We start from the raw sequence: 17,043 nt of genomic DNA on the forward strand, positions 1-17,043 counted from the left end.
GCTATTTTAACACACGGGAAAAGAAAAAAAAAAGCAAACAACGACGGAAAAAAGGACTAAAATTGTAGCACGTACACGTAAGTACGTATGTACTACACCTCAACAAAGACAATACGCGTCTTACTAGGCACGTTCGCTTCAATACGCAGAAGAGAACGCTTGTTACTCAGTGTCATTGATCGATGCGGCCAGGGCCTCATTAGAGCATATTCATCGCTGATAATTATCCACTTTTCCCTGATTTGATTCAGGTGCTATCGATGACCCTGTTCTTCGTGCTACACTTGACGAGTGACCTGTCGGGCGTGTACCTGTGGCTGCGCTACCTGAGCTTCACCTACTCGCTCATGGGCGTCTTCCAAGCGGCTCACAGCTTTTTCTCGTCGGCCGACAGCACGACGACAGTTTTTGTGAGCAGCCGCCGTTCATGGGCGTTGGCTTGTGCGATAAGTTTAGAGCCCCCCCCCCCCCCCCCCCCCCCCCCCCCCCTCCCCTTGACAACCTGAATATTATCTGGTGCAATAGGTGGCCCGTGTGCACAGTGTTCGGCAATTAGTTCTGAACAAAAAATAAATAAGAAAATATAACACCCCAATATAGTACACTATAACCCAACGGTCATCGGATCCGTCATCGGAGTCAGGGTCAAAGAAGTGAACGCATTGCAGGCTGATTGCTTGCACTGCATAATCGGCTAATATCAGTGGGATCAGTGGGAAAATGCTTGAACTTGAGAAATCTACCCAGTGTCTTCATTGCAGCAAACGAAGAGGTTTGTGTCGCCAAGGAGGGTACTAGAAGAATCGATGGTTTTTAGCACGCAAGGAACGTCGTATTTAAAACAAAAGCGTTTCTTTCCCACCTCTTCCGTCTCCTTCTCAGGAAAGGTGCGGGACCTTGAGCCTTGTATAGGCTCAATAAAGTCCATCCCTTTGTTCAAGTTTCGTGTGCCAGGACAGATGACAAAACAGCATAAGGCGCAATTGTTTTGCTTGCGCCATCCACGGATAGATGGACGCTAAGGGCGTATGCTATGAATCGTTCCAGTGGCGTGTGCCATAGGGCTTAGCAGTATTTTTCTCACATATATCGGCTATACATTTTTTAAGCTTAAACATTGCTGTATTAAAACTGACTTTATAAAACTTTACAGTTATACCAATTTCCACGAACTATCATTCATGTGCTATTAATGCCCTATCTTTAGGTCACGTATTGCCTAGCTCCTAAGCCAGTCCTCCTTCCTGTGTTCCTTCTGAATGTCTTCGGCGGTTTTGTTTGAGTAGCATTATTTATCTCTAGATCCGGTGGCCTTGAGGTATTGATTGATTTTATGCAGGCTTTTTCATAATGCTTGCGGCTCGCCTCCTTTTACAGTCGGTGCTGTACTACGGCGTCGGATCCATCTTTTTCCTGGCCGGAGGCATCGGCGTCCTCTCGAAGGGCTATGATGGCATGGGCAGTGTAGTGGTTGGGGTAAGCTGTCTTCACCTCCTCGCGCCCCTCTGAACATAGGCGATAATGCAATGTATCGCACATGCCTCTATATTTTCTGTACTTTTAAAATTGGAGCCGCCACGCGTAACAAGCGGTGGGGCTGCTATATACGATTATTTTAAAATTTGAAGCTTACATCTTCATTGTTTGAAATTAAAGTACACGTAGTATAATTTGTGGTCACATAGGGGGGAGAGGATGAGAGTCACTTGCTGTTTAAGTAAACATTTTGCTCAATACTGGTTGCTTTCTTTTTTCCCACAGGAGATAAAACTGAAATTATTTTAGGAAGCTGATGTAGAGGGGCAGAAAAAAATCTATGCGAGAAAAAAAAAATCACTGCTGGACGTCTGGGTAGTGGAGCTTATAATAGGCGATTTTGTGGAGCTTTTTTCCTTGTTCGTGTTCTGCGGGAAGTTCACAAAACTTCCCTGCATCTTCGAATTCGCTATCACGATACTTTTGCTTTCTGTAATTTGTGCACTAGCGCTTGAAGCTGCGCCGAATTCAGTTTAGGAAACGAAAGCGCAAGTGTAGAAAGGAGTGCCGGAAAGCGCAGAATCTATTTCGTGCGCTAAATGAAAACGCATTAGGCTTCTTCTATGCCTTGTCAAATGTCAGCAGAGTAAGAAAATACTTGAATACAAACCTACCTTCTTAGAAATGGCATCAGAGGGGTTTCTAGTGCCGCTTTAAAACATTCTCAAAATGTTTCAATATATTTCCGGTGATTCATAGTGACTTATTTCCTCAACCCCGCCAGCTTTCAAATTAGACCCTATGCATATCTCCTCTCTTAATTCTAAAAACTAATTAAAATTAAGAAAATAAAAGACATGCTTAAATATGTTTTTTTTTTTAATAGAAACTTCGCTGACGTAGACAGCGCAAAAAAGGAGACAGGAAAAGATTAGTTGTTCTTGTACCACCTGCTTCGGCACGTTCGACTGAAAAGATGACTTTAGGTAGCATATGATGTAGTGTGGCCAAATCATTAGTGTTATTAATTTGAAACATCTATTCTCCGGCATCTTTTTCTCTGCAGAGTTTTGCCATCGTCCTGGGAGTGGTTATGTCTATGTTCACCATCTGTGGGTCCAAGATGTAATCTTGATGGCTGCTGTGCCATGCTCAGTTTTGTATGAAATTTGTACCTTTTTGTTCATCACTGCCATTTTATGTTGTACGTTTTCTGAAATTAAACGTGCGTCTGTATCTCGCAATGGTTTATCAAATCTCTGTTGTGTATTTGTGCAAATGACCACTTGCCTCCATCTAGTTGATCTCTTTGATATGCCCTGCGAAAATGATAAAAATGAAATACTCTTCCGAACCCCAGTGAATGCTAGCATGACAACAAGGGGTTATTGTTGTCTTTGGAATGTGCACTGCTGCCAAATTAATTTGTCCTGCAGTACTCAAAATACTGTCGCTAATTGATAATTCATGGTTTAGAATTCACGATGAACGAAACACCCATTCAAAGGAATCATACCCGGAACTCATACGTATCTATGCTCTCGATTCCAATGGCACGGGTCTCCCTTTTTAATGCGACAACACAAAAAGTCTCGTTGGCAAGAGATGTTGGCGTCTGTCAATGTCAGGAAGAATCGCTATTGTTTGAGAGGTTGACAACGTCACAAGGTCACGTGACATAGTCTAGTGCTGATTAATCGGTGGTGTGTTTGATGCCACAAGACGTCACCATGCAGTCGACCAATCGAGGAACTTCAAGGGTAAGTTGGCAGATGTACTGGCAGATTGTAGTTGGCATATTCGCTGGTCATGTGACATGGCCAAGACTGGTGGCAGCAGGTTGGATCCGTACCCTCACATGAGTTCTAAAATAACAATAAAACAGTCAACAAGCAGACGCAGCAATACCTGAAACCCGTAGTAGTAAAGTTGCTTTTTCTTCCTCGTAATTTCTTTTCGAAGGAAGCAAACAGCCACTAACACCAATGATAGTGCAGGAACAATTAGTATTTTCTTTGCGGTCGATCATACGGTGCTGGTGGGACTCGATCTAACCACATCCAAACTTTGCTCTCGCTGCTCTAGTAACTAAGCTAAGGCGACGGCTGTTTAAAGTTATGCTTTCATAGGCATTTATGTTGCATGGGTGCTATGTTGGAAAGTATAAGCAGCCTGCACGTTGTGTCGCCCTTGGCGGCTCTTGACGGCCTTGTGCGCTGGGAAGCTTGTAGTCCTGCTTGGAAGGTTGCGCCTTCATTTCGCCCTCACCCCCGCTGTTACCTGGCTGTGGGTAGCAAAGTACGTATCATTGGATGACACCTTCTCTTTCTGTACTGCTCTTGTCCCCGAAGCAGACGCCGAACATCTGCTCGGGACGTGCCCCTCTGAACATTTCGCTCCGGTAGAAACATCTGCTCCGAAGCGAGCCACCCTAAGGTCTGATATTAGGTCGCCGTCATCGGCCCTTACAAGATTTCCTTCGGGAATCCAGTCCGTACCTATTTTTGTAAACAATGATTTTATGCTGCAAGACGCGCTATTGCAATAAAAAAAGGAATGTGCCACCATTCGAAACAGGGCGGCGGTGCAACATGGAGGCCCTTTATTTCATAGTGTTTACTGATGCATCGTCGGCAAACCTTGTCATGACCACGTGATCACAACGTCACCGGCGGGCTATAAAAGGAGCTGCCTGAATAAATCGTTCAATTTTGTTGCATCATTCCTGCGTGATGCTATATAACAGTGGCGACGAGATAGCGCGTTCATGCTATGCAAATATGCCTGCACAAGAATGAGTGCCGGGCGGCCACCGGAATTCACAGATGCAGAAGGTACGTGGCCTACGTATCATCTCCGTAGCGCCGGACCCGGAATTCTGTGTATTACCGCGAATGTCAATGGCAGCTGTATGAAAAGGTCTTCGCGACGCGACAAAGTTCATTGCCTATTTCTGCCGTTGGCACATTCGCACGAAGCTGCTAGCGTTGGCGGCACAGCAGCGCGTTTGCCCGATTCAGTGTTCAGCTATCTCGACGTTGCGCGGCGAATAAACTGCGGTCGTATTCTGCTTTAAAAGACTAAACGGAGCAAGAGAACAAAAGATTTCTGTATGTATGTATGTATGTATGTATGTATGTATGTATGTATGTATGTATGTATGTATGTATGTATGTATGTATGTATGTATGTATGTATGTATGTATGTATGTATGTATGTATGTATGTATGTATGTATGTATGTATGTATGTATGTATGTATGTATGTATGTATGTATGTATGTATGTATGTATGTATGTATGTATGTATGTATGTATGTATGTATGTATGTATGTATGTATGTATGTATGTATGTATGTATGTATGTATGTATGTATGTATGTATGTATGTATGTATGTATGTATGTATGTATGTATGTATGTATGTATGTATGTATGTATGTATGTGCCGTCTTTGCCAAAAGTAACCAGGCTGCTCCGAAGGCTGGCGGAGCAAGCACGCGGCCGTGTGGCGGCGTTGCGTTCGCTGTGGCTTATCGGTGCTCGTCAGCTCCGAGGTATGGTGGCTATATCCAGGGGTACAACGGCTAATGTAACTTCGCACCCTCACTCACGCCTGTTGGATGAGAAAAACTAGGCGCGTATGATGTGCCCGCTGCGGTTTCACGCGTGCAAAGCCTGGTTTTGCCCAGCGAGGGCGCTCAGTATAGCGACAGGGCTATTCGCTCTTCACGGCAACTGCGGAAAACAGAAAAGCAGGTGATAGCAGACACCGTGAGCTCTTGTTGTTCGTCTAGGACGAATATGTGCTAGGTTTGCCGGACAGTGTTGCCCTGAAATAAGGGTTCCGCGAGCGAGAAAGCAATCATGTGCATATAATATGGCTAAGCATGAGGAAGGTTTCATTTTAGTTCTTTACTCAAACCAAAACTTACCTACAAGCAAATGCAAAAATTTGTTAGAATCAATCATTGCACATATTTTTAAACAGCCACCCCAAGGGACTAACACAATTTTGCAATTCTAAAAGAGAGATAAGGTGGCTTGAAAGGGTTCACAAGATTTCCCATATCTTTGTATCGGAGTTACGACCCTTAATGTGGCCCTACTTAAGGCACCTTGAAGGAAGCATGTTGAAATTTCGAAGTGCGTTATCATTTTTTAATGCACAGGCGCATCAAACACGTAGGAAAGCGCAATTCTGCTAGTGCGTTTAAGCAGCGGATTACAGAACACAAGAACGTATAATTATACAGCGAGAAACGTGACATGTCTGCTTCAGGCAGTTGCCGAGAAGAGCGAATAGCCCTGTCGCTATACTGAGCGCCCTCGCTGGGCACAACCAAGCTTCGCACACGTGAAATCGCAGCCGGCACATCATACGCGCCTTATTTTTATCATCCAACGGGCGAGAGTGAGGGTGCGAAGTTACGTCAGCTGTTGTACCCTCGGAGCTGACGAACACAGATAAGCCTCAGCGAGCGAAACGCCGCCACACGGCCGCGCGCTTGCTCCGCCAGCCTTTGGAGCAGCTTGGTTACTTTTGGCAAAGACGGTATGTATGTATGTATGTATGTATGTATGTATGTATGTATGTATGTATGTATGTATGTATGTATGTATGTATGTATGTATGTATGTATGTATGTATGTATGTATGTATGTATGTATGTATGTATGCATGTATGTATGTATGTATGTATGTATGCATGCATGCATGTATGTATGTATGTATGTATGTATGTATGTATGTATGTATGTATGTATGTATGTATGTATGTATGTATGTATGTATGTATGTATGTATGTATGTATGTATGTATGTATGTATGTATGTATGTATGTATGTATGTATGTGTGCATGCGTGTATGTGTGTAGGGGCAGAGAGTTAAGCTTCGCCTTTAAGGGTATGATGCTATAACGTTAATGGCTCTCCTCCGCGGCTCCCCCTCGCGGATACTAGATCTCGTCCATTTTGTTCATCATTCGATTCATAAGTAAGTCTTTATTTGTGCCTCTGTTATCCCACACATAGCCGTTAGCACACAGTGGTAAGGTGCCATACTACGCGAACGACCATCTGACATCGATATAAATCTCCGCTATAACCAAGCCACCAGAACGTGTCCGCATGGCCTAGGGGCACCGTGTCTGAATCGGGATTCCATGAGTCGCGGAAGGCTGAATTCTGATCTCACTCTCCAACCTCAATCATGGATCCCGAGTTATCAGCGTCAGACAATCCAAGATTTGCCATTCCCTTCCAATTCAGCCACACATTCGCTCTTGTGACGTCACGCAACTCTACGGCCAGCAAGTAAGACTCCATGCAATCTGCAAAAGTCATGCTTGCAACGCTACAAGGCCGATAACACCGACACCTGACTACTTGGAGAACGCGGCCTTGAACGCTGCCGCGTTGAAGGTGATGACGATAATCATTCTTAATGCGGAAGCATTTCCAAACTGATGAGTGGCTGAGAAATAGCCTGTCGTGAAATTTCTCCGCACGAACTGACAATTAGGAAGAAAAAGTTGCCATTTTCAGGAATCGAACCGCCATCCTTCCGCTCACCACCTGAGTGAGCAAACGGCTACATTAAGCATTACCTTTTGTGTATTGCATTGAACTACACCAGCTCTGCCAGGCTTCATGCTTGATTTAACCAGATCGCATCCCTAAACCCGTCATACACAGTCGTGCCAGCATGAAGCTCTCACTTTCCTTACGCATAAAAATTCCGGGAGACATACACGCGCATCAAGCAAAGGCAGCTAGTCGGGTGGCGGATCCTGCGCAGCATATATCCCCCGCACCATAGCACACTGTTCTCTGAACAGAGACTTCGATGAACGTGGTGGCTCTGCAAGGCGTTCTTTAATGCGGCCCTTCCACAGGCTAAATAAACAGTCCCATGAGCACAAAAAGATCGCATGGAACCTTATAATCTTAAACTGCAGGCAAAAACCTTATATCATTTTTGAACGGACTCTCAAAAAGAACATTGATATTAGACTATGCGGACTGCTGGAGAAAACGTTTGTAATTCCCCTGCACTAGCGTTAGGACGCCGGAGGGCGCTGTGGGAAAGGACAATAGTGACAGTAAGAAAGAAAAAAAAAAGCAAAAAAAAAAAAACCCGGACAAATTTTAAAAACTGCCCCACAGAATAGGTTATGGGGGCACCGAAAGCGTTTCAAAATCTGCGCATCCTGAGCACAGAACAAAATTTCTTATCTTGTTGACGATGCTGATGGCTTTTTAGATAGACGCTTTACGCCACGTAGTGACGTTGTCATAAAATAACATACCAGAGCGTCAGGAACTTATGAAATTCAAGTCGATGCCAATCACACGACGCAACATTTCACAAACCGCACTTGTGTGCCTCAAGGCTGAGTACATTTTCCCCACCTTTTTTAATATCGTGATGGCGAAAATCACATGACAACTAGACAAAATCGATGGCCTATGGTTCACAATATACGCTGACGACATTACGCTTTGGACCACGTACCGTAATACGGCTCGAGAACAAACGAAGACGCTGCCACTGGCACTGGATGCAATCGCCAACGAGTTTCATTCTACATGAATGCGTCCATCCCCTGAAAAAACAAAATTTCTTGTCGTACATCCATCACCTGGCGGTGTGGACGTCAACATTCACCTCGGCAGTCAAAGCATCGAACAACCCCCGGAAGGCCATCTCCGGATACTTGGCGTTCCCATCAATCAACATAGTACTGCTAAGGATTGGATCCAACAGCTAAAATATAAATGGAAGAACGCTCCATTTGATCAAAGGGCTCAGTAGCAAGAATGGCGGAGCAGGGATGGAGGTAGCGCGTCGTCTCACTGTCGCTATTCTGCTCGCTAAGCTCCGCTACGGTACCCTTTACTTTGCCTTGACCGAAACGAACTCTAGAAGACGCTTGGCTTACTATATAACTCTGCTTTGAGGGTTATAACCGGTGTACCCGTACACACGCGCATCACGGAGCTTCAAAGATTCGCTCAGCTCCCACCAGTGGATGCACTTATTGCTACGTATCGCGCCAATCACGAAACTCGCCTGCGACACACACACAACGATACCGCCTCCTTACTCGAATCTTTGAAGAAGCAAACCTTCCCTTGCCCATATTAGACTACCTTACAGCACCATGGACAGAAATGTTGGAAACGGATCCAAAACCCATTCCAACCAACAAAAAAGGGCCAGGAAGAGATCACCGGCAACGCCAGGTAATTGATATCAAAGCCACGCACACCGGTTTCCGCATTTATAGCAACGCCGCCCTATACCATGACGGTGACACCAGCATCACGTTTGAAACCACCGCCTACTACCATGAGGGCTCACAGTTGCGCGTTACTAGCCACAGTGATCGCAGGTACTGGTTCGTAATTGAACTCGAGTTAACGGCCGTTGACGAGGCTCTTCAACACTGCACCAAAGAAACAGATCTTATCATCCACGTCTACACTGACAGTCAAGAGGTTATAAAAACTCTGAAAGCCCGTTCTTACGAGACCTCAGTGCAACACCGCATCAAACAGCACTGACGCTACCTGCAAGAGACCTTATAAGTTTCAGTACGAATTCATGTGACACCTGGACATCACGCACAAGGAACCGGGAACAGGTCTGCCCACGAGGCCGCTGGCGCGCAGATAGAGGAAGACCACTGCCATAGCCTTGATATGGACCCGTCCAACTCGGACCACCCTTACTGTTCTCCAATCTCCCTCATCATACCGGACTCTGTTATCACACGGCTTTAACATGAGCGGAGGGGTTTGCTGCGAGACCTTGTCCCCGACATTACTCCTCCGATTCCTTCCGGCCTTTCTCGCCCTGCCCAAGTTCTCAATCACAAGGCGCTAGCCGGTGCAGCATACCCACCGGACATCCTGAGTTGATGGCGCTGAACCAGGATCGGCTGCCCCAATTTCCCTGCTGACTCCGTTGACCTGCAGCACCTGATCTGAACCTGTCCTGGCACGGCAAGCCTCCGAGCCCGCTACACATCTGCTCACCACAATTACACTTACGAAGACTGGACAGCCCCCAATAACGACGCCAAGCGCTAACTTAGTGCCCTGCTAGACTTCATGTCGGAGTCTGGCGCCCTCAACCTCACCTAACCCACCCACTTCTCCTCTAGGCCTCAGGTCATTCTTAGGAATAGATTCATGAATGAATGAATGAGTGAATGAATGAATGAATGAATGAATGAATGAATGAATGAAGGAAGCAGCAAATTAGCTTCAAACCTCAAATTACATTCGATTTATAGCGAAAAACGCTTGTCGGAAACAACCAAGGCATAAATAAATGAACAAGTAGCCTGTAATGGGGAGGAAAAATTACAGGGTTCATAAGAGCGAAAATGGCGAAAGCCACTTTACAGGGCTGTTTCCATTAACTGAACCGTAGTTGCCATGCTTACTATAATAATCATCATCACTATCGCTACTATTGTCATTATCAACTAAATGATCATTGCCATCACCATTGCCGTTATCATTGTCACTGACTGTATCTTTATTGACATTGCTACTGTTAGCCTTATGACACAAGAATTACAATCGGTTTCTTACGAACCCGGCGTTGGCCTAAAGCTCAAACAGCTCATGTCTGAAATCACCGGGCTACATATTGCAAGCCGGTAATAACCAAGTATTTACTCACCATCACAAAATGTCAAAATTTCTGGAGGTCCACACAAGCATAGAGATTCGGTAGCCAGCTAGGCGGCTTTTTCTAGACAGCATATACGCCCCGCACCGAAGCGCACTGCTGTCAGAGCAAAGAGCAATGACCTTGGAGGTTCGGCGTAACGGTTAATCACTCGGCTCTTCCAGAAGGTAAATAGGCCCATCAGCATCAACAAATCATAAGGTACATCATAGCTTTTCTGAACAGACAAAAAGCTAATACTATATGGCGAATTTCAAAGCCCTTTTCAAGCGTCCGCTGCAATATGTCCCAATAAAATACAGCATCGCGGCATTGAATAAAACAATGGTCAGCGGTGTCTGGCGTGTGTCGTGACGCTGGGGCTACGTCGACCCGGCCTTCACTTGGTAGCGTGCAGAGACTCGGGGTTGAAGAAGGACTGAATCTTCTAAGTTGGTGAAATATGTACAAGCAGGTTTACTGGCACTTTGAGAAAACGTATTTACAAGAATATTTACATGAAAAAGAAGGGTACATCAGCAAAATGACAAGCGTTAAGAGTTCTTAGCGAGAAGCGACTGGATGAGCCGTTTACCCAGGGCCCAGAGCGACATTTCGTGCTCTGCAGCGTCCTTAAAAACCCCCTATGTCCAGCCCCTCTCTGAAGATGCTGACCAACCAAATCCAGGGCACGCCCCTCAGGTATCGGCATCCAATCGAACACATCACTGCACTGATGGTCTGAAGCACTGACTGGTCCGGCATTCATTCGTTGGGCGTGATCACTTGTTGGCGGGAAAAGCTTGGGAACGGCGAGGAGAGGAGGTACATTTCTATTCTTCAGCAAAGAAACCACAGGCTGGTTCTGAAAAGGGGTTTTACTTCTCAGAAACCCGAGTGCACGTGGCGCCGCATAGGGCTCCCAACATGGTCCCTTTTCGACAATTGCAAATCTTTCCTGCATTCCCGGGAAATCACTTAATGGCCGTATGAGTCATGCTCCTTTCTTGTCCTGCACGTCAGCGGACATGTCACTCTGTCGTCTCCTTTGGATAGGAGGCATTCATCACTGGAGGATAGCACTTCTCGACTGGAAGGGTGAACAAAAGAAAGAAAGCACTTCCTGCTATTTCCCGCAGGGGGACGTTTCTTTGTGTTTTTCCAGACGTTCTCTTGACAGGGTCAATTTGGCATTTGCAGGTTGTCCACAAAGCAAAACATGCTTACAAAACAGGATTCCTGGAAACAGGCTCACTTAGAGCCATTGGACCATCACCACATATTCACAAAACTTATCCATGCCCACAGGCGAACAATAGAGCGCGCAATTGCGGATGCTTGGTCGTAACAGCCTCCTCCCCCGCCAGAAGAGTCTCGGAGGGCAGCAGTCCCAGCTGCTGCATGAAGAGACGACTTAATGGCCTGCACGTGAACGCTTGAAGCTCGCTGTTGCTTGTCGCGTTGTCTTGATTGTTGTAGGCCAAATTGCTCGAGTTGTCTGAAACTCAACCACATGTCGAAGCAAGCACTCGGCTCCCGTCTGAAGAGACCAGGTCAAAAGAAAACTGCCATTGTTGTTCGAGAAAAGCCCACTCTCAAGACGTTCAGGACCCACGTATTCCTAGAAAACCAAACGTGCTGCTTTACATAGCCACACATATACAAGCGCACGAAAAAAAAAAAAAAAAAAAAAAAAAAAAAAAAAAAAACCTGATTATCAATTTGGACACATGGTGAGGAACATCTCGGACCGCTTAGAAAGAGCGGCTAAGCGCGTCCGCATTCCCATTTAACTTCCCCTTTTTGTATCTTATTTCAAAATTGTACTGCTGTAAAATCAAGCTCCACCTAAGAAGGCGACTGTTCTTCGATGTCGCAGTTTGCAGCCAAGCCAGGGGACAATGGTCCGTCTCTACGGTGAATTTGGCCCCTCCAAGATAGCACTGCAATTTTTGAATGGCCCATACAATGCAAGCGCACTCTTTCTCTGACGCGCAATAAGCCCTCTCTCTAGAACTCAGCTTTCTGCTCAAGTAGAGCACGGGGTGCTCATTACCGTCGTCATCTCTCTGGCAGAGAACAGCACCTAACCCTCGATCACTGGCATCACACTGGACCGTGAATTCTCGGCCATAGTCTGGAGCTCGCAATACCGGACGGCTAATCAGCACAGCCTTCAGGTTTACGAAGGAGGCTTCCTTTTGTTCGTCCCAGACTACATTTGTCGGTTCTGTCTTGCGGAGAGCGTCGGTCAGAGGGCTAGCCAAAGCTGAATAGTTAGGGATGTAGTGATTGTAGTACCCAGTCAGACCTAGGAATGTTCGAATTTCCGTCTTCGTGCTCGGCCGCGGATAGTCTGCTACCGCAGAAATCTTAATCTCGCTGGGTTTCCTGAAACCCTGACCTACATGGTGACCCAAGTAGTCCACGGTCGCCCTTGCCAGGCAACATTTCTCGGCCTTTACGGTTAGTCCAGCTTGACGCAAAAGGCTCAGTACAGCTCTTAGATGTACCATATGGTCCGCCCATGAGTCGGAAAAAACCGCAATGTCGTCTAAATAAGGCACCGCGAATGTTTCACACCCCTTTAAAACCCTATCCATGAGTCGGGAAAAACAAAATGGAGCATTTTTGAGCCCGAAACTCATCATTGTTGGCTGGTAGCTGCCCGTCGGAGTGACGAAAGCCGCGTATCTGCTGGCGCGTTCAGTGAGCGGTACTTGCCAGTATCCTCGAGTAAGGTCCAGCGTAGTCACATATGCCGCTCTACTGACCTGTTCTACTCTCTCCTCAATATTCGGAATAGGATACACTTGATCCCTGGTGAGAGAATTTAGCTTTCGGTAGTCTACCACAGGCCTAGGGTCTTTACCTGGAGCTTCTACTAAGATCATAGGCGAAGCATAATCGCTTTCCGAGGGTTTTATTACTCCCAATTCCAGCATGCGAGTTACTTCCCTATCCAGAATTTCTCTTTGCCTTGGAGAAAATCGGTAGCACCTTGATCGCACTGGCACGTCTGAAGTCAGCTCAATATCGTGCTCAGTCAAATCAGTTCTGCCTGGCCTGTCCACGAAGCAGGCCTCAAACTCTGTTATTATTTCGCCCAGATCGGACAGCTGGGATTTCTTTAGTTCTCCTCTCTGCTCCGTCTTTTTGAGAAGCTCCTGAGCGTTGCTTCCTTTTCCGCTGATGCAAATCAAGTTGTCCCCCATCTCCTCGGGAAGGTTTAAAGTTACATTTACCACGGCTTGCTCCATAGCTAAGTCCTCTCGGGTTCCACTTAAAAGTCTCGTGAGATTACTAGACACTGGCGGCAAGATGTTACTCTCAAGAACGTCCTCATTCCGCGTCTCATCAAGCTCACTTTCAAGTTGACTTATCTGAGATGCCTCGCTCTCAAACCTTTCTGACCCGCTATTTTCCGCATTTACCACTGTTTTAACTGCCGTTTCCTCCGCTGTTGATTTTTCTGAAATGAGCAGTGTAGCTAGTTCTCGCGCCTTTGAACGTGTTAAGGCTTGCACAACTCTGTCTCCGAAAAGGATGCCCCTCTTTCGCAGTAGCATGTCCGATTTGTTGGAAAACAAATACGGATAGCACTTAGGAAGCTTTCCTGAAACGGCAGCCTCGGTTGTTAACTCGCCGAAAGGGCCCTCGATGACCACGTTCGCGATCGGCAAGCACACACTCTGTTCCTCAACTACCTGTCGGATCCATGCACACTGTCCTGTATAGTCGGAAGGCGATACATACGCCGGATGGACAACATCCATCGTTGCGGCCGAATCGCGCAGTACCTTGCAAGGCTTCCCGTTGACTACTAGGTCATGCAGGTAGGGTTCTAAAAGCTGCATATTTTCATCGCAGTCCCTGACATACGAGAAAGCAATCTTTTCTTTCCGGCAGTTGACGGCAATGTGACCCTGCTCATTACACCTAAAGCATGTGAGCGGCTTCCTAGCCTCAAGCTTATTCTTTGTGTTCTGCACGTTGGTCACTTCCCCACTTTTCTCACTGCCGTCCTTTCTAGGGAATTTGCCTGAAGAAACCTTCATTTCTTCGTTTCCAACTCTAGCAAAGTGCCTTTCCTGACGGTTTTTCACACTGAACTTGGGATTGCGGGGCCTATCCACTGCTGGGTTGCTGAATTGTCGGCGCGAAGCATACTCCTCAATAAGTTCGGCAGCTTCAGTTGCCGACTTAATTTCGCCTCTGTCCTGTAACCAATTTCTTTCTTTTTCTGGGAGGCAGTTATAAAACTGCTCCAAAAGAATTCGCTCGACTACAGCGTCCCTATCACTGTAGGAATCTGTGCTCTTTAGCCACTCGCCCAAATTTACTCTTAAATTGTACAGGAATTCAGGGTAACTCTCGTCCCTGGACTTAGTAGCGTTCCGAAAACGTTGTCTGAACGCCTCGGCGCTAAGCCTATACTTTCTCAGAAGGCAAGCTTTGACCTTCTCGTAGTTGTCCGCGTCCTCCTTGCTTAGCCGCGCGACAACCTCCGCTGCCTCGCTGGGCAGAACCGTCAATAATCTCTGAGACCAAGTGTCTCGCTGGAAGGACAGTTTTTCGCAGGTTCGCTCAAAGTTAGCCAGATACAGACCGATATCCCCTGATATCACATATGGCTGCATGTACTTTGACATCTTGAAATCTGCCTCCTTGTTGAGACGAGGTACCGCTAGCTGGGGACAATCGCCCGACCTCTTGCTCAACTCTAGTTCTAATTTCCGGAGCTCAATTTCTTGGTCCAGCTTTTTTGCTTCTCTTTCAAGCTTCTCACGTTCGTGCTCCCTTTCCTCTTTTTCCCTCTCAAGTTCACGCTCTCTTTCCTCTTTTTCCCTCTGACGTTCGCGCTCCCTTTCCTCTTTTTCCCTCTGACGTTCGCGCTCCCTTTCCTCTTTCTGCTGTCTGAGCTGTTCCTTTTTTTGCCCGATGAGGTTCCATGCTTCACTGAGCTCCTCATCATCGGTTCCCAGATCAGTGATTGCCTTTATAATCAAGGGTTTTCGTGCCAAACCACTTGTATTAATTCCCAATTCCTCACACAATAGCAACAGTTCCGGTTTCTGCAGCTTTTGTAGGTCCATGATCGCTCCGAGTGTCGGCTACTTCCAAAACAACAGTGCAAACTACCAAACCTAAAGGCGTTTCAACACTTTTTACCAGTTCTTAAAATCTAACCCTGTTCTAGAACCTGGTCCACATCAGAAGAAAAGCCAAGCACTCACCCACACATGCGATCGATGTTCCGAGCTGCCCTCTTGGCCGATTGTTGCTCCTGCTTGTTGCTTGAGATGCCACCTCCGATCACAAGATGTTGTGGCTTGTAGCTTCAGATCCACCTCCAATCACCAGATGTTGTAGCTTGTAGATTCAGATCCCAACGCTGGTCACCAGTGTTGGGGCTTGTAGATTCAGATCCTACCGCTGATCACCAGTTGTCGTGACGCTGGGGCTACGTCGACCCGGCCTTCACTTGGTAGCGTGCAGAGACTCGGGGTTGAAGAAGGACTGAATCTTCTAAGTTGGTGAAATATGTACAAGCAGGTTTACTGGCACTTTGAGAAAACGTATTTACAAGAATATTTACATGAAAAAGAAGGGTACATCAGCAAAATGACAAGCGTTAAGAGTTCTTAGCGAGAAGCGACTGGATGAGCCGTTTACCCAGGGCCCAGAGCGACATTTCGTGCTCTGCAGCGTCCTTAAAAACCCCCTATGTCCAGCCCCTCTCTGAAGATGCTGACCAACCAAATCCAGGGCACGCCCCTCAGGTATCGGCATCCAATCGAACACATCACTGCACTGATGGTCTGAAGCACTGACTGGTCCGGCATTCATTCGTTGGGCGTGATCACTTGTTGGCGGGAAAAGCTTGGGAACGGCGAGGAGAGGAGGTACATTTCTATTCTTCAGCAAAGAAACCACAGGCTGGTTCTGAAAAGGGGTTTTACTTCTCAGAAACCCGAGTGCACGTGGCGCCGCATAGGGCTCCCAACATGGTCCCTTTTCGACAATTGCAAATCTTTCCTGCATTCCCGGGAAATCACTTAATGGCCGTATGAGTCATGCTCCTTTCTTGTCCTGCACGTCAGCGGACATGTCACTCTGTCGTCTCCTTTGGATAGGAGGCATTCATCACTGGAGGATAGCACTTCTCGACTGGAAGGGTGAACAAAAGAAAGAAAGCACTTCCTGCTATTTCCCGCAGGGGGACGTTTCTTTGTGTTTTTCCAGACGTTCTCTTGACAGGGTCAATTTGGCATTTGCAGGTTGTCCACAAAGCAAAACATGCTTACAAAACAGGATTCCTGGAAACAGGCTCACTTAGAGCCATTGGACCATCACCACATATTCACAAAACTTATCCATGCCCACAGGCGAACAATAGAGCGCGCAATTGCGGATGCTTGGTCGTAACACGTGTTACAGGCGGCAATTCACCGGTCATGACAAAAACATTTTCTTGGAGTGAAGCCATGCCTCCACAGCTGGTAAGTGTGAAAATTTAAAAAAGGACGTTTTTCTAGTTCGTCTTCCTCGCACGTTTTACCACCCAATAAAGCAAAAAAAAAAAAAAAAAAGCGAGGTTTCACGCATGCGTTGCTGTAGTTTCTCTTCCTCATAAGTTCCCCGTTTCTTTTCCGTTTCTTCCTCGTTCTTCATACAGTCTGACTTTCCTTGAACTGTTTCGAAGCATTATTTTTGTGAAATTGTGGTTAACTCATCATATTCCTTTCTCTACTTCTGTTCCATAAAAATGCTAAGGTAATGTTTCTATGAGATGAAGATGTAGCAATTTATTTTTGTGCAAATGTGGTTGACTCCATCATATTCCTTTCTCTATTTCTATTCCATAAAGATGCTAA

The 17,043-nt window shown here is 46.4% G+C and overlaps 1 protein-coding gene across 1 annotated transcript; it reads left to right on the forward strand.

Annotated features, from left to right (window-relative positions):
* The first annotated feature begins 260 nt into the window (after positions 1–260).
* Positions 261–2,605, forward strand: LOC146185884 (uncharacterized). Its single transcript, XM_084605595.1, has 3 exons — positions 261–410; positions 1,378–1,476; positions 2,543–2,605. The coding sequence occupies exons 1-3, from the start codon at positions 261–263 to the stop codon at positions 2,603–2,605; spliced, it is 312 nt and encodes a 103-aa protein (XP_084461721.1).
* Positions 2,606–17,043: the final 14,438 nt, after the last annotated feature.

Source organism: Amblyomma maculatum, chromosome 6 (genome assembly GCF_055883805.1).
Source record: "Amblyomma maculatum isolate TAMU_Amacu chromosome 6, ASM5588380v1, whole genome shotgun sequence".
In the NCBI taxonomy this organism is placed as follows: domain Eukaryota; kingdom Metazoa; phylum Arthropoda; class Arachnida; order Ixodida; family Ixodidae; genus Amblyomma; species Amblyomma maculatum.